Genomic DNA, 19,517 nt, shown 5'->3' with positions numbered 1-19,517 from the left:
AAATGTACTATGACAGCAGGTAGAGTTACAGCTGGCTGCGTCATAGCGCTTTTCGATTTATTGCTAGCAGGAAGGAGAGCAGGGTGGTAGGTAAACCGATGAAAGAGTTGCAGGCAACAATGAGGGCAGAGGCTGTGCGGAAAACAGTGTTATGACGCAATCAGTGAAGACAGCGACATAGCGTTTTTTGTTGTTATGTCAGGTGGGGGCCAACATGGACAACCGGAGGAAGGGAGGAGTCAGGGCAAAACAGACAACCGAAGGAGGAAGGGAGGGTGGAGGCAAGCCAACACGGACACGAACGGAGGGGAGTGACTGAGTTAAAGGGCAAGCCAGCACAGACAACCAACGGAGGGCGAGTTCGGAAACTTGGTGTTAAAAAAAGTTCATTAAACGATAAAATGATAGTGGGGGGGCATGGCCAAGATGGGGGCGAGGACGGATGCACTGTAAACTGCTCCGCATTAGGCACTCTAAAATCCTGATAAATGTGTTTTACTGCCTGCATTACATTGCGACAATCGGTGTACGACACCACTGGTCATTGTAGAGACCCTGGCAAATCGGGACTGCTGGCACCGGAGCTGAGTGTGCGAGGCTTTCTGAGTGGCGGCCTTGTGTAGGGAGATTGACTGGGCATGGCCCGGCCTCGCGTAGCCAGTAGCTGGGGAGTGGAACCGTTCTCGTCCATGGCAGGGAGCGACTGCTTGTAACAAAATCTTTGGCTCCCGCCTACCCACGTCTCCTGAGAGGGGACCGAGGTGCCCTTTTGACTAAGCTGGACGAGGGGTGCTACAGTAGGAGGTGAGAGCTGCCCGCACCGGAGAAATTCAGGAATCACGAGGGCCCCCCGAGTGACTGTGAGCGGGGGCCTGGACGCCTTGTGGCCTGCCGCGACTCGACCTGCAGCTGCTGGCGGTGAGTGCTCGGAACCCTACAGGCCACCACTGAACCCATCCATCACCCTGCTGAGGTACATGGGGCTGCAACCGCGATGGGCATAGTGAGCACCCGAGGCCCATATCCATAACACTTGCAAGGGAGTGAGAGACACCGAGGTGATTGCCTTCATTGCTCGTGTTGTGAGTGCACCAGGCCAGATTTTATTTTGCTGCTACATACCTGGAAACGGACTGACCAGGGACCTTAAGAGAAGCCTGGGCATAGCTCAATCAGCATAATTGTTGCCTGTTTTCGAGATGCACAGGTGGGAGAGGTGGACGGAGTCAGTCCCCTATAAAAGACTGTGAGGTAACGCACAAGACCCCCCCCACCTCCGTCAACATATAGGCACATCAAAGGCCCCTGAGGGCCGCTAATTGCCATTGTGCGGCTCTGCATGCGTGGAAACACGTCTGGGGGTTGGGCACGTGCAGGCTGACCCTGATGCGACAGCTTGTGGGAGCTGGCCCAGTGGCCCTCCATATAAATCGACTCAGAGGTCTGTGCTTCATGAGGGCGGATGTGCAGCTTTAGCCACCAGAACAAGTCAGAGGCGAGATTACCGGACCGCAACAAGAGCCCTTCTTCTCAGCGACACTGCACAAGAGTCATACAGAACCCAAGAGTAATTTAGAGTCCACGTATAAAAAAGGGATGCACACTTAAAATCATGTAAAAGAACAACAACGTCACTCCTGAATGACTCCCTTCCCGAGCCTCCTGCATTCACAATACTCTTAGCCACTGCCCATTGGGGCCTACTGCATCACAACCAGACAGGATATATATGACCTGCCAACTGTATCGATCGCACATGAGTGTCCAATCAAGATCAGTACACCCTGGAGCACTCAGTTTTCTAGCATCACTGCAGGAGGCGCTCACTCTTCCAAATAAAAGCTGCAAGGTTAATGCCTGACCTGCACACATTTCAACAAAAGAGGGCCAGTCCTAGTGCTTTAGGGTGGCCACTATCGCCAGCGATACCAACCGACCACTCGACGTCCCAGTATACAGCTGCACAACAGGAAAGCTAAGAACAGGCAAGGCGCAGTCACAGCTGACTGACGCAGTGCCCTAGGCAACTGGCACAGTGGTCACCTGCAAGCAGCGTCCCTGAAACCCGTTGACCACTGGCATCGAGTCGACGAGTTAATAGCAGCGATATTAGATATCAAGTCCACATTAGGTCTCAAAATAGATTTGCTCTGTGCCGAAATGGGATTCCAACGGGAGGACCACAAGAAACTAAAGGACAGAGTAGAGGAATCAGAGTTGGCGTTGGCAACTCTGTGGCCCATTGTGTCAACAGATACAGACCAGATCAGGTCTCTCCAAAAAGAGGTTGAATACTTGGAGAGCCAGGCAGAGGATCAGGAGGGAAGATCCCGCAGAAATAACGTTTGCATAGTAGGTCTGCCGCAGCGGATCCAAGGCCAAAGTATAGAGTTATATCTTTAGACTTGGTTCTCCACGGATATCCTTGATGGCAAGTTCTCCAAATGTTTTTCAATTGAACAGGCACATAGAGTGCCGGGTGCCCCCCCGCTCGTGTAACCCTCCCTTCAAGTGACACAGGCCCAGGGACCATGGCAATCGAAAATGCAATGGTACACATTTACCCGGACCTCCCGTTGACTGCAACGCCATAGATCTTATTATCTGGAAGTTAAAAGATGCCTCTGGGAACATGAAATCCAATATTCACTGCAATATCCCGCTAAGCTGCACATCCGGCACAAAGACAGCACTATCCTTTGTTCTACTCCTGAGGAGGCATGGTCTTGGATAAACCAGAATGGGTTCGCCCATACTCCAAACGCAGCCTTGACGGAAACCTCGTCAACCATTAAAAAGTGCAGGCACACATAGAAATCTTGGCAAAGGGCGAGCACCAAGACCAACCAAAGCCCAGGCAGCAAAGGTAAGGGAAAAAAACATCAAACAGACGGAACACCTTGGCAACTTCACCACCCCTCAAGATCTGAGTCAGTCTTGGACACGATTCCAGACCAAACACTCCAACTGACGGACACACAACATGCAGCGCTGATGGAGGGAGCACCGATAGTCAACCCACACAGACTGCTGAAGAGCTTGGGTGATCTCCTGACGAGAAGCCCAATGACCCCAAACAACAGGGCACTCATGCATCACAACCGCAGGATTCAAGCTGCATGCCTGTGTGCAGCAACCATGGAAATTCGCCATGGCAGACACCAACTGTTATGGCGGCCATTATGCAGCCGACCTCGAAGAACAGCCGTGCCCCCACGCACGATAAGTGGCTGATATAGCACCTCTCTGGTTTTTCTTCCCCCTCTCTCTCTCTGCTCTTTTAATACTCTCTCTCTACAAAATATCCTTACATATATATTACCTTTCCTACCCCCTTTTTTATTTTATTTTATTCATAGTTTTGTTTAATTGCATTTCAGTGCAGATAGCCTATTGCCTGTTGGTAAGTTGGCCTGAAAGGGGGAGTTTGGCATTACAAATGTTTATTGCAGTCTGTCTGTTCCGTTAAATCATACAATATGCACAATGCGCACACTATAGCGGCAACAAAAATCCAGGGTTTGAAGGAGGGGTGACGCTCTGGCCTACACGGGTTGCTGTTCGAGGGCAGGTACAGGTTTTTTTTTCTCACTCTCAGCATCCATAACGAAAGATCACGGGTAATAATTATCTGTTAATAACCTGGAATATAAGGGGTTTAGCCGGTTGTATTAAACGCCACAAGATTTACTGATATTTACGCAGCCATAAGATCACAATTGAACTGATCCAGGAAACAAACCTCACAACGCACACCCTCGCTTCACTGCGCAAGCATTGGAGAGGCACGGTGATAGGCACCACATACTCAGGCTATGCTAGGTTGGCACGTTTTGGCATGGGTCCTAATATTTTGAGATGGGTGAGGATAGTATATGCAAAGCCTCGGACCGGAGTCAAGGCGGGCTGCATTTTTTCTCCCTCTTTTGTTGTAGAACGAGGAACAAGACACAGATGCCCCCTATCGCCTCTTCTTTTTGCCTTGGCCATGAAGCCCCTGGCGTGCAGGCTACGCTGCCGTGTTCTAGACTGGGGCATACAAGCATATGGGCAGTGGCACATTGTCTCTCTCGATGCAGACTAAGCGTTAATCTATTTGAGAGGCTACAGTACAGTTCTGAAAGAGTTAATGGGGCTGCTGAATGAACACACCCGAATATTGGGCCTACGAGTCAATTCTTCCAAATCAGTCTTGCCTTCTGTAACTTTTCACTGTCACCTATTTTATTGCGGACTTGGCGGTTTCTTTCGAAAACTTGAGGAGAGGCCGGACCGATATTTAAGACTTATAATGGATGCCGGGTCTGGGAAGTGTATATAATTCACCTCTCGGAAACATTTCTGAAATATATATACGAGCAAAAGGAAGACTATTGCTTGCTATAAATATATGGACCAATTAATAAAAGAAAAAAGAGAAAAGTAAAACAAAACGGAATTGGATTACACTCTTCCAGAAGACTATGGAAGGGACCACATGAAGTATGGGGATCTTCTCTTTTACGCGTCTGCAGAGGAAATAATATTATCGTATAGCGGCATTTGCGACAAAGAACACTATACGCCCGGAAGAAGTTCTGGTTTCAGAACGAAACGCGTTGGCTGTGATTGAACAAATAAAAAGAAGAAAAATACACACAAAAATCGCAGGAGAAGGAATTTGTATTCATTGATTGAACTGTACATAATTGATTGAGTATACTAAATTATGAGGTGGTGCAACTTTGATACATCTTGTAAAATATTTGTTTGACCCTATAGTAAGGGTGGTGCTTTTGGACAGAGGGCACTGTTAAAGTTTTGCACACAAAGATTTTTCCGATTTATGTTAAGATATGGAAAGTATTTCTGATGTTTGGTGCCGTAAGAAGGATTGATCCACTGTCCAGTTTTTTGGTGCTTTACACCCGAATATTGGGCCTACGAGTCAATTCTTCCAAATCAGTCTTGCCTTCTCTAACTTTTCACTGTCACCTATTTTATTTTGGAAAATTCTTGCAAATTTCTTTTGATATCAATTTTTGTCTGGAAATACCAAAAAGTGTTCAACCAGTCACTTAAATGCTTTATTAGGCTAGCGCATAGAACGAGTAAAGCGCAGTGAACTGAGCATTCCTGCTAACGTGCTAAAAAGTAGGCGAGCGAGATCCACCACCTTTCCTGCTGTGTGACGCGCCTCTGCTTAGGGTCCAGGAGGGGGCCTGTGCCTGTTTCCCTTGCGGGAGGGAGCAGGAACCATCTGTTTATTACAAACAGATGGTTTCAAAGCTCGCTACCGCAAGGGAATCGGCAAATGTGCACGCGTTGCCATTGAAAGCAATGCAACGGACGCACGTTTTTGGCCCAAAAAGCAAACCGATATCAAGAGGTCTCCTCCTATGCAGCACATGTGCGCTGCGTAGGCAAGACCTAAAAAACTGAAGAAATTACACAGGAAAAAATGTTGGTAATTAAACAGGAAAAAAACTCGGCTAAAAGTAACAATAAACTGCTATGACAGCGCTGCCCACGCAGCCATTCAAATGTCAAAAAGTAAAAGGAACAAAAAAAAGCAAAGCTTGCACAAACCGTTATCCCTTTTAAGTCAGAGAATGAAAGTAAACAGGCCCCTCAGAAAACAGCATCTGTCATTTGACATCTTCTTTTAATACACCAGCAAATGTGACCAGATATGAACATGATGTACAAGCCTGTTTGTAGTAGAACCTGGAGCAGGAATCGCAATATTGAACTTTTTTCACTTCTTGGTGTAAATAAAGAAAGAACTGCTGTTGCTCTCTGAAAAGTCTGCTATATGCACTTTATTGTAAAGAAAAAGTTTAGATATATATGGAACAGTGCTGGAAATAACGTAAAAGAACATCTTCAGTAAAGCTTTAAACCATTACAATACTATTTAAAAGAGGATGTTGAACAGTGATCAACTTTAACTTGTGCAAACCAGGACTTTTAAAGAAAATGCTAACGTGTTTTAACCTGATGCGCCATCAATGAAAACTGAACATTGTTTCCTGGCAATAATTTATATGCAGAAACTTTCTCAGCAAGCCAGCACTGCCTTTTTAGGTCGAGCTTCGATCGACCTGTTCTTATCTCTTCTGTTGGTGTTTCAGCACAATCACCCATTGCCACTGGTTCTTTCTCATGGCATTTAGAAATGCTGGCTTTATATTGATCCATTCCATTAAATTGTCCCGCCTTTGGCTGCTTGTTTCATCCAAGGCGATTTCACTTAGTGATTGCTTTAGTTGGCCATCCCACCTTTCTCTTCACGCAGCGTGTGATGGACCCATCCATCCCCTTCAACCGCATCACAACCTTGGAGCCCGCCCCCACCACCTCCTCTCGCTCGGAGGTCACTGCTCATCTGTCTCGCCCCTCCACATGTGTTGTGTTTTTTTTATTTGTCTCTCCCCGTGTTTTGTCCCGGAACCGAGGCTCACCAGTTAATGACACATTGATTATTTAATAGGCACGGGGAGATTAAGCGATTTGCTCATAATTATTGTGGTGCTCGGTCCGACCATAGCTCTGCAGTGCAGTGCTGCTCACACACAATGCTGGTTTTTAGCAATGGCGGATGGCTGTTTACTTCAGAGCTTGTTTAAAGGTAATATTTAGAAAGTACTTTAATATTAGTTCCTTCATATTAATACGTAAAAAGGTAAAATGTTGCTGGTCCTCCCTTCATTACTTCTGTGGGAGTCACTGTACGTCACTTAACAAAATTGCTCTTCCATTTGGCTACCCCCGTATCACATGACATTGAAAACCTATCAGCGATGGTGTTCATCTATGACCCTCTCCCTCATGGGCCGTCAATATCCTCATCATTTGCAATTCCGATTCTGCGCCAACTCCCTTTATTCCTGAATCGGACGGCAGTTTACTTCAGAGCTTGTTTAAAGGTACCATTTAGAAAGTACTTTAATATTGGTTCCTTCATGTTCCTTAATGTTAAGACGTAAAAAGGTAAAATGTTGAAAAACCAACCACGGGCTGTGATTCTGCTGTACGTGATCCCTGCAAATATCAACTGTACAAAATTGAGTATCCCACTCAGAAAGCAAGTGAATGATCTTTGTACTTAATATGTCTAGAGAGTAACTTCATGCTTCACACAACCTCAGAGGGTGTGGTATAACTGTCAGGGCTGCCGACTGTGGGACTGGGGAACCGGGTTAGAGTCTCGGCGTCAGCTCTCCCCCCACACACGTAAAATGAAGCAATGGCAAATCCTAACAAACTACGTAAGGAAAACAACATTTCAGAAACCAATCATTGCTACGGCAGTAGTTGAATACTGATTCGGCGCCAACTCCCTTTGTGCCTGAATCGGACAGCTGTTTAATTCAGAGCTTGTTTAAAGGTTCATGATCTGGGCCTTCCACATCAGATTCTAGCACTGCTCATGAGATTACATGAGGGGAACGTTGCCCAGGTCCGTTGTGGCAAGAACGGGATGCTGTCACCAAGGTTCCCCGTTGACAGGGGGGTGAGACAGGGCTGTGTCTTAGCACCGACCCTGTTCTGCCTCTACGTCAACGTGGTAATCTCACATCTGGACAGCATCGCCGAAAATGCCGCACCAAGGCTGGCTGGTAGGAGGGTGCCGGCGATTATGTTCGCGGACGACACCCTCCTACTATCCAAATCTCCCATGGGAATTCAGAGGATACTGAATGGTTTTGGGGACTTTTGTCGCAGTAGAGGCCTTGAGATCAACGCTGACCAGACAAAATTCATGATTTTTAACCCGCCAGTGTCGACTCGTGCTAATCCATCATTGGGCGATGTATGCCTGGAAAGGGTCACGACTTTCCAGTACCTGGGTGTTACACTTCATGAAAATTTGTCATGGGGACAGCTGAAGGCGAAATCCCATATGAAACTCTCACAGTTGTCGGGTGCCATCTCAAAGGTTTCCAACTCTTCAAGCTTTAGGCCAGTGAGTCCTGCCCTGGAGATTTAGAAGACGCAAGCAAGGGCAGCTGCTCTATATGGAGGTGAGCTGTGGTGCTGCCCCGGAAATCACAAAAGTTGAGTCCAAATTTGTAAGGCGATTATTATCGCTTCTCCAGAGTACCCCATTAACACCACTGAGGTTAGACTTGGGACTGACGCCCATTGCAGATGAGTTAACAGTAAAACCTCTAAGGTTCTGGCACAGACTATGGACCACTCCAGATCTCTTAAATTACAGGGATGAACTCAAACAGATCCTGAGCCTTAACTGTGTGGGCAAAATTCCCTGGCTCGCATTCATCAAGCATGAACTTTTATGTTTAGGACTACAGCCCATGTGGGAAGAGCCAGACAGGGCCTGTGGCAGGATCTCACGGAAAATGTTCACTAAAATCTACAAAGGGCAAAAGCTGGAACTTTTATCTACGGCCCCTAATGCAGGCACCTTCACCAATTCCTTTTTTGAATTCAAAAATTCTTATTATTTCGAGGACTTCATGGATGTTGTCTTCCCGATTTTAGCTCGGAAACTTATTATCCAATGGCGACATGGCACTTTACCCCTTAAGGCCGTCACATCCAAGTGGACGGCCTCCTCTAATCTAATAAGTCTTGCCCGGGCTGCAGCTGGGACTTAGAAGATGCACTCCATGTTCTCTTCTTTTGTCCAGCATACACAAAACCAAAAAAATATTGGCTGATACCATTATGCAGAAAACTGGGTTTTAAACATTGCTTGGATGCTTTTAGAATTTTTAAAACCAGTACACTGAGCCCTATTGTTTTTGCACTTTCTAAATTTTTGCTAGCTATGTGGTGTAAGAGACGTAAATTAATAGAAATTGATTCTTAGCCCTAAAGCTTATAAACAAGTGTGCTGAATTTGATGCCATTTTTAATTAATTTTAATGTGGTATAGTTGAGTGGGTATTTTTGCCTGTACGAAAATATTGTCATGTGTTATATAAATGAATTTTAAATGTTACCTACCCTCCCTTCCTTCCCTTTTTCCTTTTATTGTGTAACTCTTTTATGGCCAAATTGGCCGAAATAAAGAATGTTTTGAAAATAAAGGTACCATTTAGAAAGTACTTTAATATTGGTTCCTTCATGTTAAGACGTAAAAAGGTGTTGTTTGTCTCTCCCCGTGTGTTGTTCCGGAACCGAGGGTCACCAGTTAATGACACATTGATTATTTAATAGGCATGGGGAGATTAAGCGATTTCCCCAGAATCACTGTGGTGCTCGGTCCGACCGTAGCTCTGCAGTGCAGTGCTGCTCGCACACAATACTGGTTTTAACAATGGCTGACGGCTGTTTACTTCAGAGCTTGTTTAAAGGTGATATTTAGAAAGTACTTTAATATTGGTTCCTTCATATTAATACGTAAAAAGGTAAAATGATGATCGTCCTCCCTTCATTACTTCTGTGGGAGTCACTGCACGTCACTTAACAAACTCGCTCTCCCATTGGGCGCCCCTATGTCACATGACATTGAAACCTATTAGCTCTGGTGTTCATCTATGTGCACTGCTGCTCTCCCTCATGTGCCATTAATATCCTAATTTCTAGGAATTCCGATTCAACGCCAACTTTCCTTTGTGCCTGAATCAGGTGGCTGTTTACTTCAGAGCTTGTTTACAGGTACCATTTAGAAAGTACTTTAATATTGGTTCCTTCATGTTCCTTCATGTTAAGACGTAAAAAGGTAAAATGTTGAAAAACCAACCACGGGCTGTGATTCTGCTGTACATGATCCCTGCAAATATCAACTACAATATTGAGTATCCCCCTTAGCAAGCAAGTTGTACTTGATATGTCTAGATAGTAACCGCATGCGTCACACGACCTCAGAGGGTGTGGCATAACTGTCAGGGCTGCCGACTGTGGGACTGGGGAACCGGGTTACAGTCTCGGGGTCAGCTCTCCCAGTCACAAATAAAATGAAGCAATGGCAAATCCTAACAATCTACGGAAGGAAAACGAAGTTTCAGATGCCAATCATTGCTACAGCAGTAGTTGAATTGCATTGTTGAACGCGTACAGGATAGTGTGTCTTGGGACTATTTCAAAGACAAGATAAAGGCATGCAAATAGCAGCTCAAAACACGATAGAGCGAGCTATTCAGAATTTAAATGGAATCAGTGACCTCAGAGGGGGATGCTGTAAGTGGGCACGAAGTGTTATAGGAGGTGTGAAGGGGTGGGTGGGATGGCACAGTGAGATTAAGTGCAGGGAAACTAAGTGAGGGGCGAAGTTGAAACAAAGGAAGCAGCCGGGAACACAAAGTATACAAAAGACTTAACACGAGCAGAGGCAGGCCAACAAAAACTGATTGCTCTCAAAGTATCCTAAATAACCTGAAGAGTAAGAGCACATTTAGCTGGGGCAGTCCTCATGGGAGGTTACAGGGTCCAAAAGGAGGGCTATTAAGCATATTCGCCAAACAAAAGCAGGCATTTATGAGGGACAGTGACGGGAGGGAGGTGCTTAAATCCCACATTCTAGAAACAGTATGCCTTGAAGACAAAGCGCATGCGCTGCCTCAGCGAGACTTAAAAAATGTGGGAACTGTGACGCAATGTGCAAAGGGTGTGGGGCGAGTGAGCATAGAAGCCGGGTCAAATGCGTGGTGGCTAAGAAACAAAGAATTCAGTCATTTTTGTCAGTCTTTCACCTTCAGGTAATTACACATAAAATAAGGCGCAGCTTAAATGAAAACTAAATGCATCTTAAGTTAATCATTGAGAAATACAATATGAAACCTCTATTAGTTATTCTTCTTTAGAGGTCTGTGTGTGTAACCTGAAAGCCAAAGACTTGAAATCTGGTTGGTACAGTGGAGAATAGTGACTTGTGTATGTTTAGTGCTACGATGTTCCAGCCTGTGACAGAAAGCACTGTTAATTTGCTTCGCTCACCCCTGAGGCGATCTCGATGTGCTCTTTCTAACAGAGACATGGCTGGATGAAGCCTCAACACCCGAAATTCTGGAAGCTGTCCCCGTAGGCTACTGCCTGCTCAGAATTGACAGAGAAAGGCAGAAAGGTGGGGGACTGGCAATGATCTACAAAAGCATCATACAGTGTACCTTAGAGAAGGCCACACTGTCCAATAGTGAAGGTGTTTTTTTCACTATTAAAGCCAATCCGAAAAATATTATCAATGGACTCCTCTTGTACCGGCCGCCAGGTAAGACTTCACAGTTCTGCAATCAACTGACAGAACTTATAACTCAGCCTGTACTTCGGTATAGGAAATTTCTTATTTTAGGAGACCTTAACCTCCACTTTGAGGATCCCAACTGCAAGGAAGGCACAGGCTGTAGTGGATGGACTAAAATCCCTGATGCTCAAACTACTATCTACATCCCCGTCGCACCAACTAGGTCACCTCTTAGACCCCGTTTTTGCTAACTGGGAGGGTATTAAAGTTGCCACACCGATTCAAATAACATGGTCAGATCACTTTATCATTCCTTTCGAGGCAGAAGTTGCCCCACAGGATTGCAGAATGACCAAGCTCAGGCCTCAGAGACGCAGAGACTGGAAGAAGTTTATGCAGGAAAACTTTAGATCCGCCCTACTTAAAGAACCTCCTCTTCCTAGCGACACTCTGCTTAAGGCATGGGCTGACTACGAAATATGGATGTCTAGGGCGCTAGATACAGTAGCACCATGGACATTCAAGCCCCCCGCCAGAAAAACCAAAACTGCCCCTTGGTTTTCCAAGGAACTTAAAGAAGCTAAGGCCAAATGTAAAAACATAGAACGTGGCTGGAGGAAAAATTACAATCCAGAAGACAAGCTGAACTACAAAAGAGAATTAAAATTATATCACAAACTCGTAAGAGCAGCCAAAGGCGCTCATTTTAAGGAACGCATTGAATATGCTAAAAATCCCAACAGAGAACTTTTTTCGATTTATAAAGAACTTACAGTCCCAATTAGGCTTGAGGCCCAAGACACCTACTCGAATGAGCTATGTGATGACATTGCAGACTTTTTTGTAAAGAAAGTGGATTTAATACTTGCCACTTTTACAGGTAGTCTGCCGACCAAACACTCGGTAGTGAGAACTGATTCTGCCACCAAACCCCATCTGACCTGTTTTAAAGTTCCTGACAGGCAAGACCTGTTCACCATCGCAAACGGCATCCAGTCCGGATATCCCTATGATGTTATCTCTCCCAATCGTTGTAAGGGAGTCCTAGAATGTATGATGGAACACCTGATCACCTTGTCTTTTCAGGAGTGCCATGTGCCTGACGTATGGAAAACGGCACAGGTCATTCCCCTGAAAAAAAAGAGCCACCATACATATCTCCCAGCTACAAAATCTCCGCCCTATCTCCCTCCTCCCTTTCTGCGGGAAAGTTGTGGAGAAGGTAGTGAACAGCCAACTCATGAAGTTTGTTGAAGAGAACTCCCTTCTCCATTCCACACAGTCAGGGTTTAGAGCAGGCCATTCAACAGAGTCGGCGGTTCTCTTCTCCGCAGAATGTCTGAGACAACTAGCAGACGAGGGGCAGACGGCAGCGTTGGTTTTATTAGATCTTAGTGCAGCTTTTGACACCGTGCTGCACTCGACGCTGTTGTCTCGCCTCTCAGACATGGGAGTAGAAGGATTAGCATTGGAATGGATAAAATCCTTTCTAGAAAACAGGAGTTTTCAGGTGCACTGTCCTCCTCATAAATCCTCTCTTCGCAAGCTGAGACATGGGGTTCCACAGGGCTCAAGTTTGAGCCCTACGTTGTTCAATCTTTATATGGAGCCCCTAGCTCACATTGTGAAAGCTTTTGGAGTGGATATCGTCACATACGCTGACGATACCTAACTAATAATTAGACTCACCCACAATCAGGCAGAGGACGCCACTAACTTCTCCAATTGCATGCTTTCTGTGGCAGGGTGGATGAACAACAACTGCCTGTGCCTTAATGGCGATAAAACAGAATTGCTGGTGGTTGGTAAATCACCCTCTGCCTGGTCGCAGGCTTGGTGGCCAACAGAATTAGGGGCGATCCCCCTTCCGGCGGAATCCGTCAGAAATCTAGGAATCTTGCTGGACGCGGAGCTTTCTTTCAAGCAACAGATCAGTAAAATCACGGGAAAATGTTTTGGAATACTGAAAACATTCCGAAAAGTTCTCGACCTGCTCCCTATCAGCGCCAGGAAAACACTTATTCACGCCCTAGTCACACCACATCTGGACTACGGCAACGTTCTACTCCTAGGCCTAAGCAAAAAAGGCATACACCAACTACAGTGCGTCCAAAATGCTGCCGCCCGCCTGGTGCTCAACCTTCCGCGCAGACCCTCAGGAAAGACAGCATTATTTAAACTTCACTGGCTCCCTATTGAGGAGCGCATTAAGTTTAAAGCACTCTGTTTCGCCCATCGCATTGCCCAGGGAAAAGGCCCAGGTTACCTGCGAAATCTTCTCGCTATCCATCGCCCCACCCGTAATCTAAGAAGCGTCCGGAGTGATGTTGTTCCAACTTCCTCGCGTTCGCACGTCCAGGATGGGAGGTGGCTCCTTTCGGTTCTTAGTGAGTAAACACTGGAACAATCTTCCTCTTGACCTACGCATGGAGCCCTCCGAAACGAGATTCAGACTGAAATTAAAAACTCATCTTTTTCCACGCAAATAAAAGCATTCTTGTGCCCTAGGATCCAGGCCAATCTCGGTCTTTTCGGGGAGCAGTAGCATTTCTAAGCGCGGGGACACACTGTTTTGAGTGTAACCAGGCGCTCTAAAAGTGGTTTTATTATTATTATTATTTATTAATATGCAAGTCATTATTTTAAGCTTGCATTACACACAGTCTAAGATAGACTGCTTCAAAATGCACTAAAAGAGTTAAGATAAAAAAGTGCTTCCCAAATATATATTTCAGTAATACCCAGACTGTCCATAATGCAATTTTATTTTATGACTGACCTTTAAAAGCACACACTTCACAGCTCAGCTGGTAACTCCTTGCAAAACCACTCAAAAAGAAAAAAACAGTGTCATCAGGACACTTGAAGTGATGCCATCAATTAAAGCCAATACTGGCTTCCAAACACCCTCTACATTTGCCGATTAACCAGTTGTGCACATTTACATTTCTCTCTGGCAAGCAGCACTCTGGCAAGAAGGCTTGTTTAGCTGTCTGGCCCTCCTTTGGTTTGACAGCACAGGAAACTCCCTGCCTTACACTTTAACCGAAGCATTTCAGCCCTCTGAATTAACACTCCCGGGACTGTTCTCATTTTACAAAAAGTAGGGAAACAGTTTTTCTTAAATAAAAAAAAGAATAGGCATGATGTGCCCCTCAGACCCTACCCACTTCAGCCACTGATTGCCTTCTTGGTATTTCTTGGTCTCCTGTTTCATTGGTCTGACACTTCACCATCCCAAACGTGCCTCCTCTACTTTTCAGGGGATTACATTTAGGATGAAGTCATTGCTTGCGAACTTGCTGTTCCCTCATTCTCAACACATTATCCACGTCCTCACAGTGGGGGCGATGTGCTTCTGCTGGAGTTACTGCAGGGGAAGCCTCATACTAGTGGTGCTCAGATGTGCAACTGTCCATCAACCTCCTATGATCGGGTAACTGTTTTACAGCTTATGTCAACCAGATCCTTCATGACCAGCCCATGTGGATGTGATCTGGTACTGATCTCTAGTTCCAGAGCCTTTTGATAAATCACCTTCTTATTGTCGACCCCTATCTTAGTCACGGTTATGTCGTATTACCACTGCTTTTCTTGACGGGTGCAGTATAGTGTTTGTTCTTAGGTTCCCAACAAAGTGTCATGAAAGTCTAGTTCAGACCCAAACATGTTTCTTTGCCTTTACAATAGGTGCCTTTTTTAAAATACTTTGTTAGCAAGTTATTATACTGAGACCTTTTGTTTATGAAATGACGATTAAACCTCGGAACATTGTGTATCCTTAAATAACCGGAAATCACTCTTTTTTCTTTCAGGCACCCTGTGCGGCACATCTGGTTCAACGCTCACAGCCTCATCACAGCAAATATCCCAGTCGAGAAAAGTCCCCGCGGTGCATGCATAACAGACGATGACCTCACCGCACATCGAAGGTAAGACCACACTCACAGCCTCATATGTGCAGCCGGCATCATTTATTTGCCAGTATAAGTACACTGCAGGAATAGACAGAGAAATGGACAGAGAGGTGTTAAGAGGAAATGACTCATGGAATCATCTGGTAAGTTTCTCAAAGATTTATTCCATAAATAAAAGGAGCCCACTGAACAGCGACCCTTCACATGGACGACCCGCAGCAACTGTCGTGCAGGACCTATGCATGGACCTTTCATGTACATGGACTCCCAGAGTGCCTACCACATTCTAAATAAAGACCTCCCTTCCATTTTTATAACAAACACAAAAGTAAACATGTAATAAATAATCATACTAGAAATAGCATAAAACATTAAAGTAAATCTTTATATTTTCAAAGTACATTAGTAACACAAATTGGTCTGAGACCATCAGAAGCATTTGCATTTACACAAATATCTTTAACTAAATTAGCGGAGAACCGGAATTAGTAATAACAGAATTAGCAGCTGAAGATCCTACATTTACTGGTGACGCTGGAACAGAAAATGTAGTTGAAGAACTTTGAATTTTGACGTACATTAACAGACTGTTATTGCTGCAGCCGGTTTGGCTTTGGAAACTCTATGGACACGGTGTCCGGTGCATGGTGGGCCTCAGTTGGGTTGGAGTGTTAGTATCAGCGTCTTCCATTTAGGTGGCTGCAGTAGTGTGACTCGCCTATTGAACTGTGGTTAACGCGAAAATAAGGGTCCCGGAAGGAACTGAGTTGTCCAGAGGGGGCTTCAGAAGGCAGTATGCCGTAAGAAAGGTGAATGGAGATAGACTGTTTTAATGTAGTAAAAGTTGGTAGGGTACTGACAGAGCTGGGATCTCACCCAGCATCATGTTAGATGTCAGCAACTTGAACTCCCTCATTCTGGTTCCCATTCTGTGTTATTAGCTAGGTAATTTAACATAGGACACACCTTGATATAAAAAAGATCACAATTATTTTAAACATATACAGAATATAGTACAGCAGATGCAATTCAGGTTTTTATCATTTTATTAATGCACTTTTTTTTCACTGCCCATTTTGTGATGTATTACTAAGTTACTTTGCCATTAGTACACGTTAACATTATTAGGTAAAATATATATCCAACATTATATACATTTGCATAACATAACAGACTTGGTACGATGCCCTGCCTGCACAATGGGTCTGACAATATGCAATAAGGGCAAGTAGGATCAATTTGGAATGTGCACACCTGTTGAAAAGTAAATCAAACATGCGGTCATTTGAAATTCTACTAGTTAAATGGAATAACACTGGAGAGTCCAAGGCTGGTTACCTTCTGTCTACTGAAGTGTGTCTTTATGTGTAATGGACTCTAGTCATGCCTATCATGTCCTTTGTTGTTACAGGGTCCCAGAAATATGGTAATTTAATGAAGCAATGACCAATATTTTTATAACTCACATTGTGGTTCCTCATATAACTAGGCCAAAATAGAAACCATTGGGAAATCAACATATAGCGAGGACGCTAAAGCATGTACACCATGGTAAAGTACTGGCCACGGAAGTGCACAGCATCATTCATTCGATTCAGTATGCATGCATGATAGCAAACATCAAGATATAACCAGGTCAAGAGAGGAAAAACAGAAATAGGTAGTTACCAAACTTTAATTAATTTAATTAGAAAATGTTTAACACTCTTTTGTTTTTCAAGTAGTAAAAACATGTATTTAAGCCATGGTTTTTAAACATTAACATTAATTCCTATCTATAATTACACATACAAAGTTGAACAAAACATTTCCTTTACAATCATTTCAAAAGTTTCATATTAGTTAAAACGATGAAAAATCTATCCTGAGCACGTCACACCTAAAAATTGCATAGCATAAAAAAAGTTTGGTCTCCTTTCGACCCCATATCCAATATTTAAATAGCTCTGGTTTTAGTAGCCAATGGCTTAGTTCGAAAAAATATAAACAATCACGAGAGCTGCACAGGGGAACTTTGTGCCATGAGGCCGCAGTTGCAATTCCCATCCTTATCTAGGAATTCTTTCAAACAGGTGCCTCGGGAATAAAGAGGATTTAACCAAAGCCTACATTTTAATAAAGTGTTGCACATTACTGGATTGGGTAATTCAACAAGATATGGGTATACGGTTAAATCTTGTCAAGAGGCTCTCAAATGCACCGTGTAAATCTTCTTGGTCAAATAGAAATCCTTGGCCCTAGACTCCACTAAGGCTCTGCTACTTACCTTCTTTTTAGATGGCAGTAGCAGATCCTTTATATTAAAGTTATTCAATTTAAGATCTGGACTTGAAAACTCATAAATATGTTACCAGAACTGCTGATCTAGTGACTTGAATAATCTACTCGACCTAACTATAATTCGTTTGACCCATAAACTGGTCTAACATTGTCCTATACTGGTAAAATATTTTACTTAACTGAGTCACCTTTTTCTTAATGATCATATAGAAGAGCTCCTTCAAATATGTGCTAGTCTTCTGTAAAAAAAAAATATTTTATTTGAGCCAAATCTGCTTAACGATCTTTTACGCTTTTGGGTAAGTAGCAGGGCATGTCTCAAAGTCCTAGTAGTGTAATTACTTTACTACTATTCAACTTTCTGTCTGATGTATGGCATGCTTATGTGTGTGCTCATATGGCATGAATGTGATTTAATAGTTTGTAGATGTCAACTAAAAGCTTGGTGCTGCATGGTCTACAAGTGCTGAGTGCTGTTGTATGTGGTTCTTGTTGTTTGAGGGGTTGCTGCATAGGCAGTTTGGGCTAGAGTTCTGATTGGTGACTAGGGCTAGGGTTTCCTATTGGACTTGGGGATTAGGGCTTTGGCTTTGATTGGCTGTTAGGGCTAGGGCTGTGATTGGTTAATAGGGCCAGGTCTCCCATTGGCTCTAGTGTTTAGGATTAGGGTTCAGATTGGTTAGGGCTAGGGTTCCATTGGCCAACAGGGCAGTTTTAAGCATAGTGCGTTGGGGATCTCAGGCTTTGTGTCGAGGCAAAGGGCGGAGAGGACAAGGGCATTTGCCTGTTTGGGCCGGGCATAGAGGACAAGGGCAGTTGCCTGTTTGGGCCTATTTGGGTCAGGCCAAGGGCTAGAGATGCTGCCCAATATTCACTTACAAGATACCGCCTTAAGGCCTCCACATCCGCCAGCATTCAAACACAAAATCAGCAAAGGCATTCTACTGATGCACCACAAACAAACCTCAGACAGCACTAATCAACCACTACAAAACCCCACAAACCACATCTACACACACTTCTACCCCAACTACAACACTATGGCTCCTGTATTCTCACTCAAAACACAACTCTGTCCTATACCACTAACACATCCACACATCACCAACATAACACAAAACCACATTACACATAACTTCAGTGCATCAAGACACACCCTCCCTGTTCACACAAAACACCAGCTCTGTCTTCTACTTGCTCCTAACAGATCCCTTTTTATCATTTCAAAACCTATACTCAGCCTTCGATCACACCAACAACATACACCGCCTCATCTTCTTACCATTTACACACGACCATACAATCGTTACACATGACTCCACCACACACATTACCTATTCCAGTGATCAAATCTAACACAAACGCTCCTAACTCTTGTCCATCCCCTCTTAAACACCACATACTCTTCTCCAAAACACATCCTAACCCCTGTGCTATTCAAATACTACTCACCAGCAGTACTGCACTTACACATTTTTCACAGAAAACCAATACATGGATATATCCTCTTGCTTCTCCACAAATCTCAATATATTATATTCCTTACACATATATTCCCTTACTATGTAATCATATATCTATATATTTATTATTTTAGTCCTATTGTAAAAGAAAAACAAATTTGCTCTAGAAAACTTTACTCAGTCCTACCAGCACCCTACACCTCTATCACTTTATCCTCGATCTTCACTCTCTCTCATCCCAAACCCTTTCTACTACTATGATCGCCAAACTAACCCTTCCTAGTTTCCACCTCCTCTACACCTTCTGGTTCACCCCAAACATCAGTTTAATACTATGATCTCCCAAACAACCCAACTAATTCCCTCATTTTGTCTATCCTTTGACTCATACCTAACTGCGTTTTTCTGCTCTGATTCTCTTTGTCCCTAATCTCTTTCTACAGGCTCTTCCCTCCTCCAGCTCTACTTTACTCATCCCAGACCTCAACTTACTACTATGATCTCCCAATTAACACTTCTGTTTTTCTTCCCTCTTCTACCCCTTCATTACTTTATTCAATCCAACTAACAGACTCACATGCCCTCTGATCTAATTAACTTGTGCCTCCCTATACTAATACTGAACTCATATTTCCCTATACTAATCCACCTCTAATCCTTTTGGGTTCCGGAGTAGCGTGCTACTCGCCGAAAAGCTCTTTGACACCTCGTCAGGGGTAGTAGCAC

At 44.2% G+C, this 19,517-nt stretch overlaps 2 protein-coding genes across 3 annotated transcripts in view; one reads left to right on the top strand and one right to left on the bottom strand.

The window, feature by feature from the left end:
* FBXW8 (F-box and WD repeat domain containing 8) overlaps positions 1 to 19,517 on the top strand; it is a 529,940-nt gene that overhangs the window by 488,265 nt on the left and 22,158 nt on the right. Inside the window, exons 10-11 of one of the 2 annotated variants that reach the window (XR_013602517.1) lie at positions 14,947 to 15,797; positions 15,843 to 17,581. Coding sequence is in view for 1 of the 2 variants with exons in the window: in XM_078667126.1 (XP_078523252.1) it covers positions 14,947 to 15,063 (117 nt within the window). In the remaining variant the exon portion in view is untranslated. Of the gene's footprint in view, positions 1 to 14,946; positions 15,798 to 15,842; positions 17,582 to 19,517 lie in introns of those variants that run through there. The other variant, XM_078667126.1, reaches the window with a different exon arrangement.
* Positions 1,075 to 19,517, bottom strand: part of TESC (tescalcin) — a 468,355-nt gene continuing 449,912 nt past the window's right edge. Inside the window, exon 9 of the mRNA XM_078667128.1 lies at positions 1,075 to 1,084. The gene's annotated coding sequence lies outside the window, so the exon portion shown is untranslated. The remainder of the gene's footprint in view (positions 1,085 to 19,517) is intronic.

Source organism: Lissotriton helveticus, chromosome 11 (assembly GCF_964261635.1).
Source record: "Lissotriton helveticus chromosome 11, aLisHel1.1, whole genome shotgun sequence".
NCBI lineage: Eukaryota > Metazoa > Chordata > Amphibia > Caudata > Salamandridae > Lissotriton > Lissotriton helveticus.
This window is presented reverse-complemented; position numbering and strand designations above follow the sequence as displayed.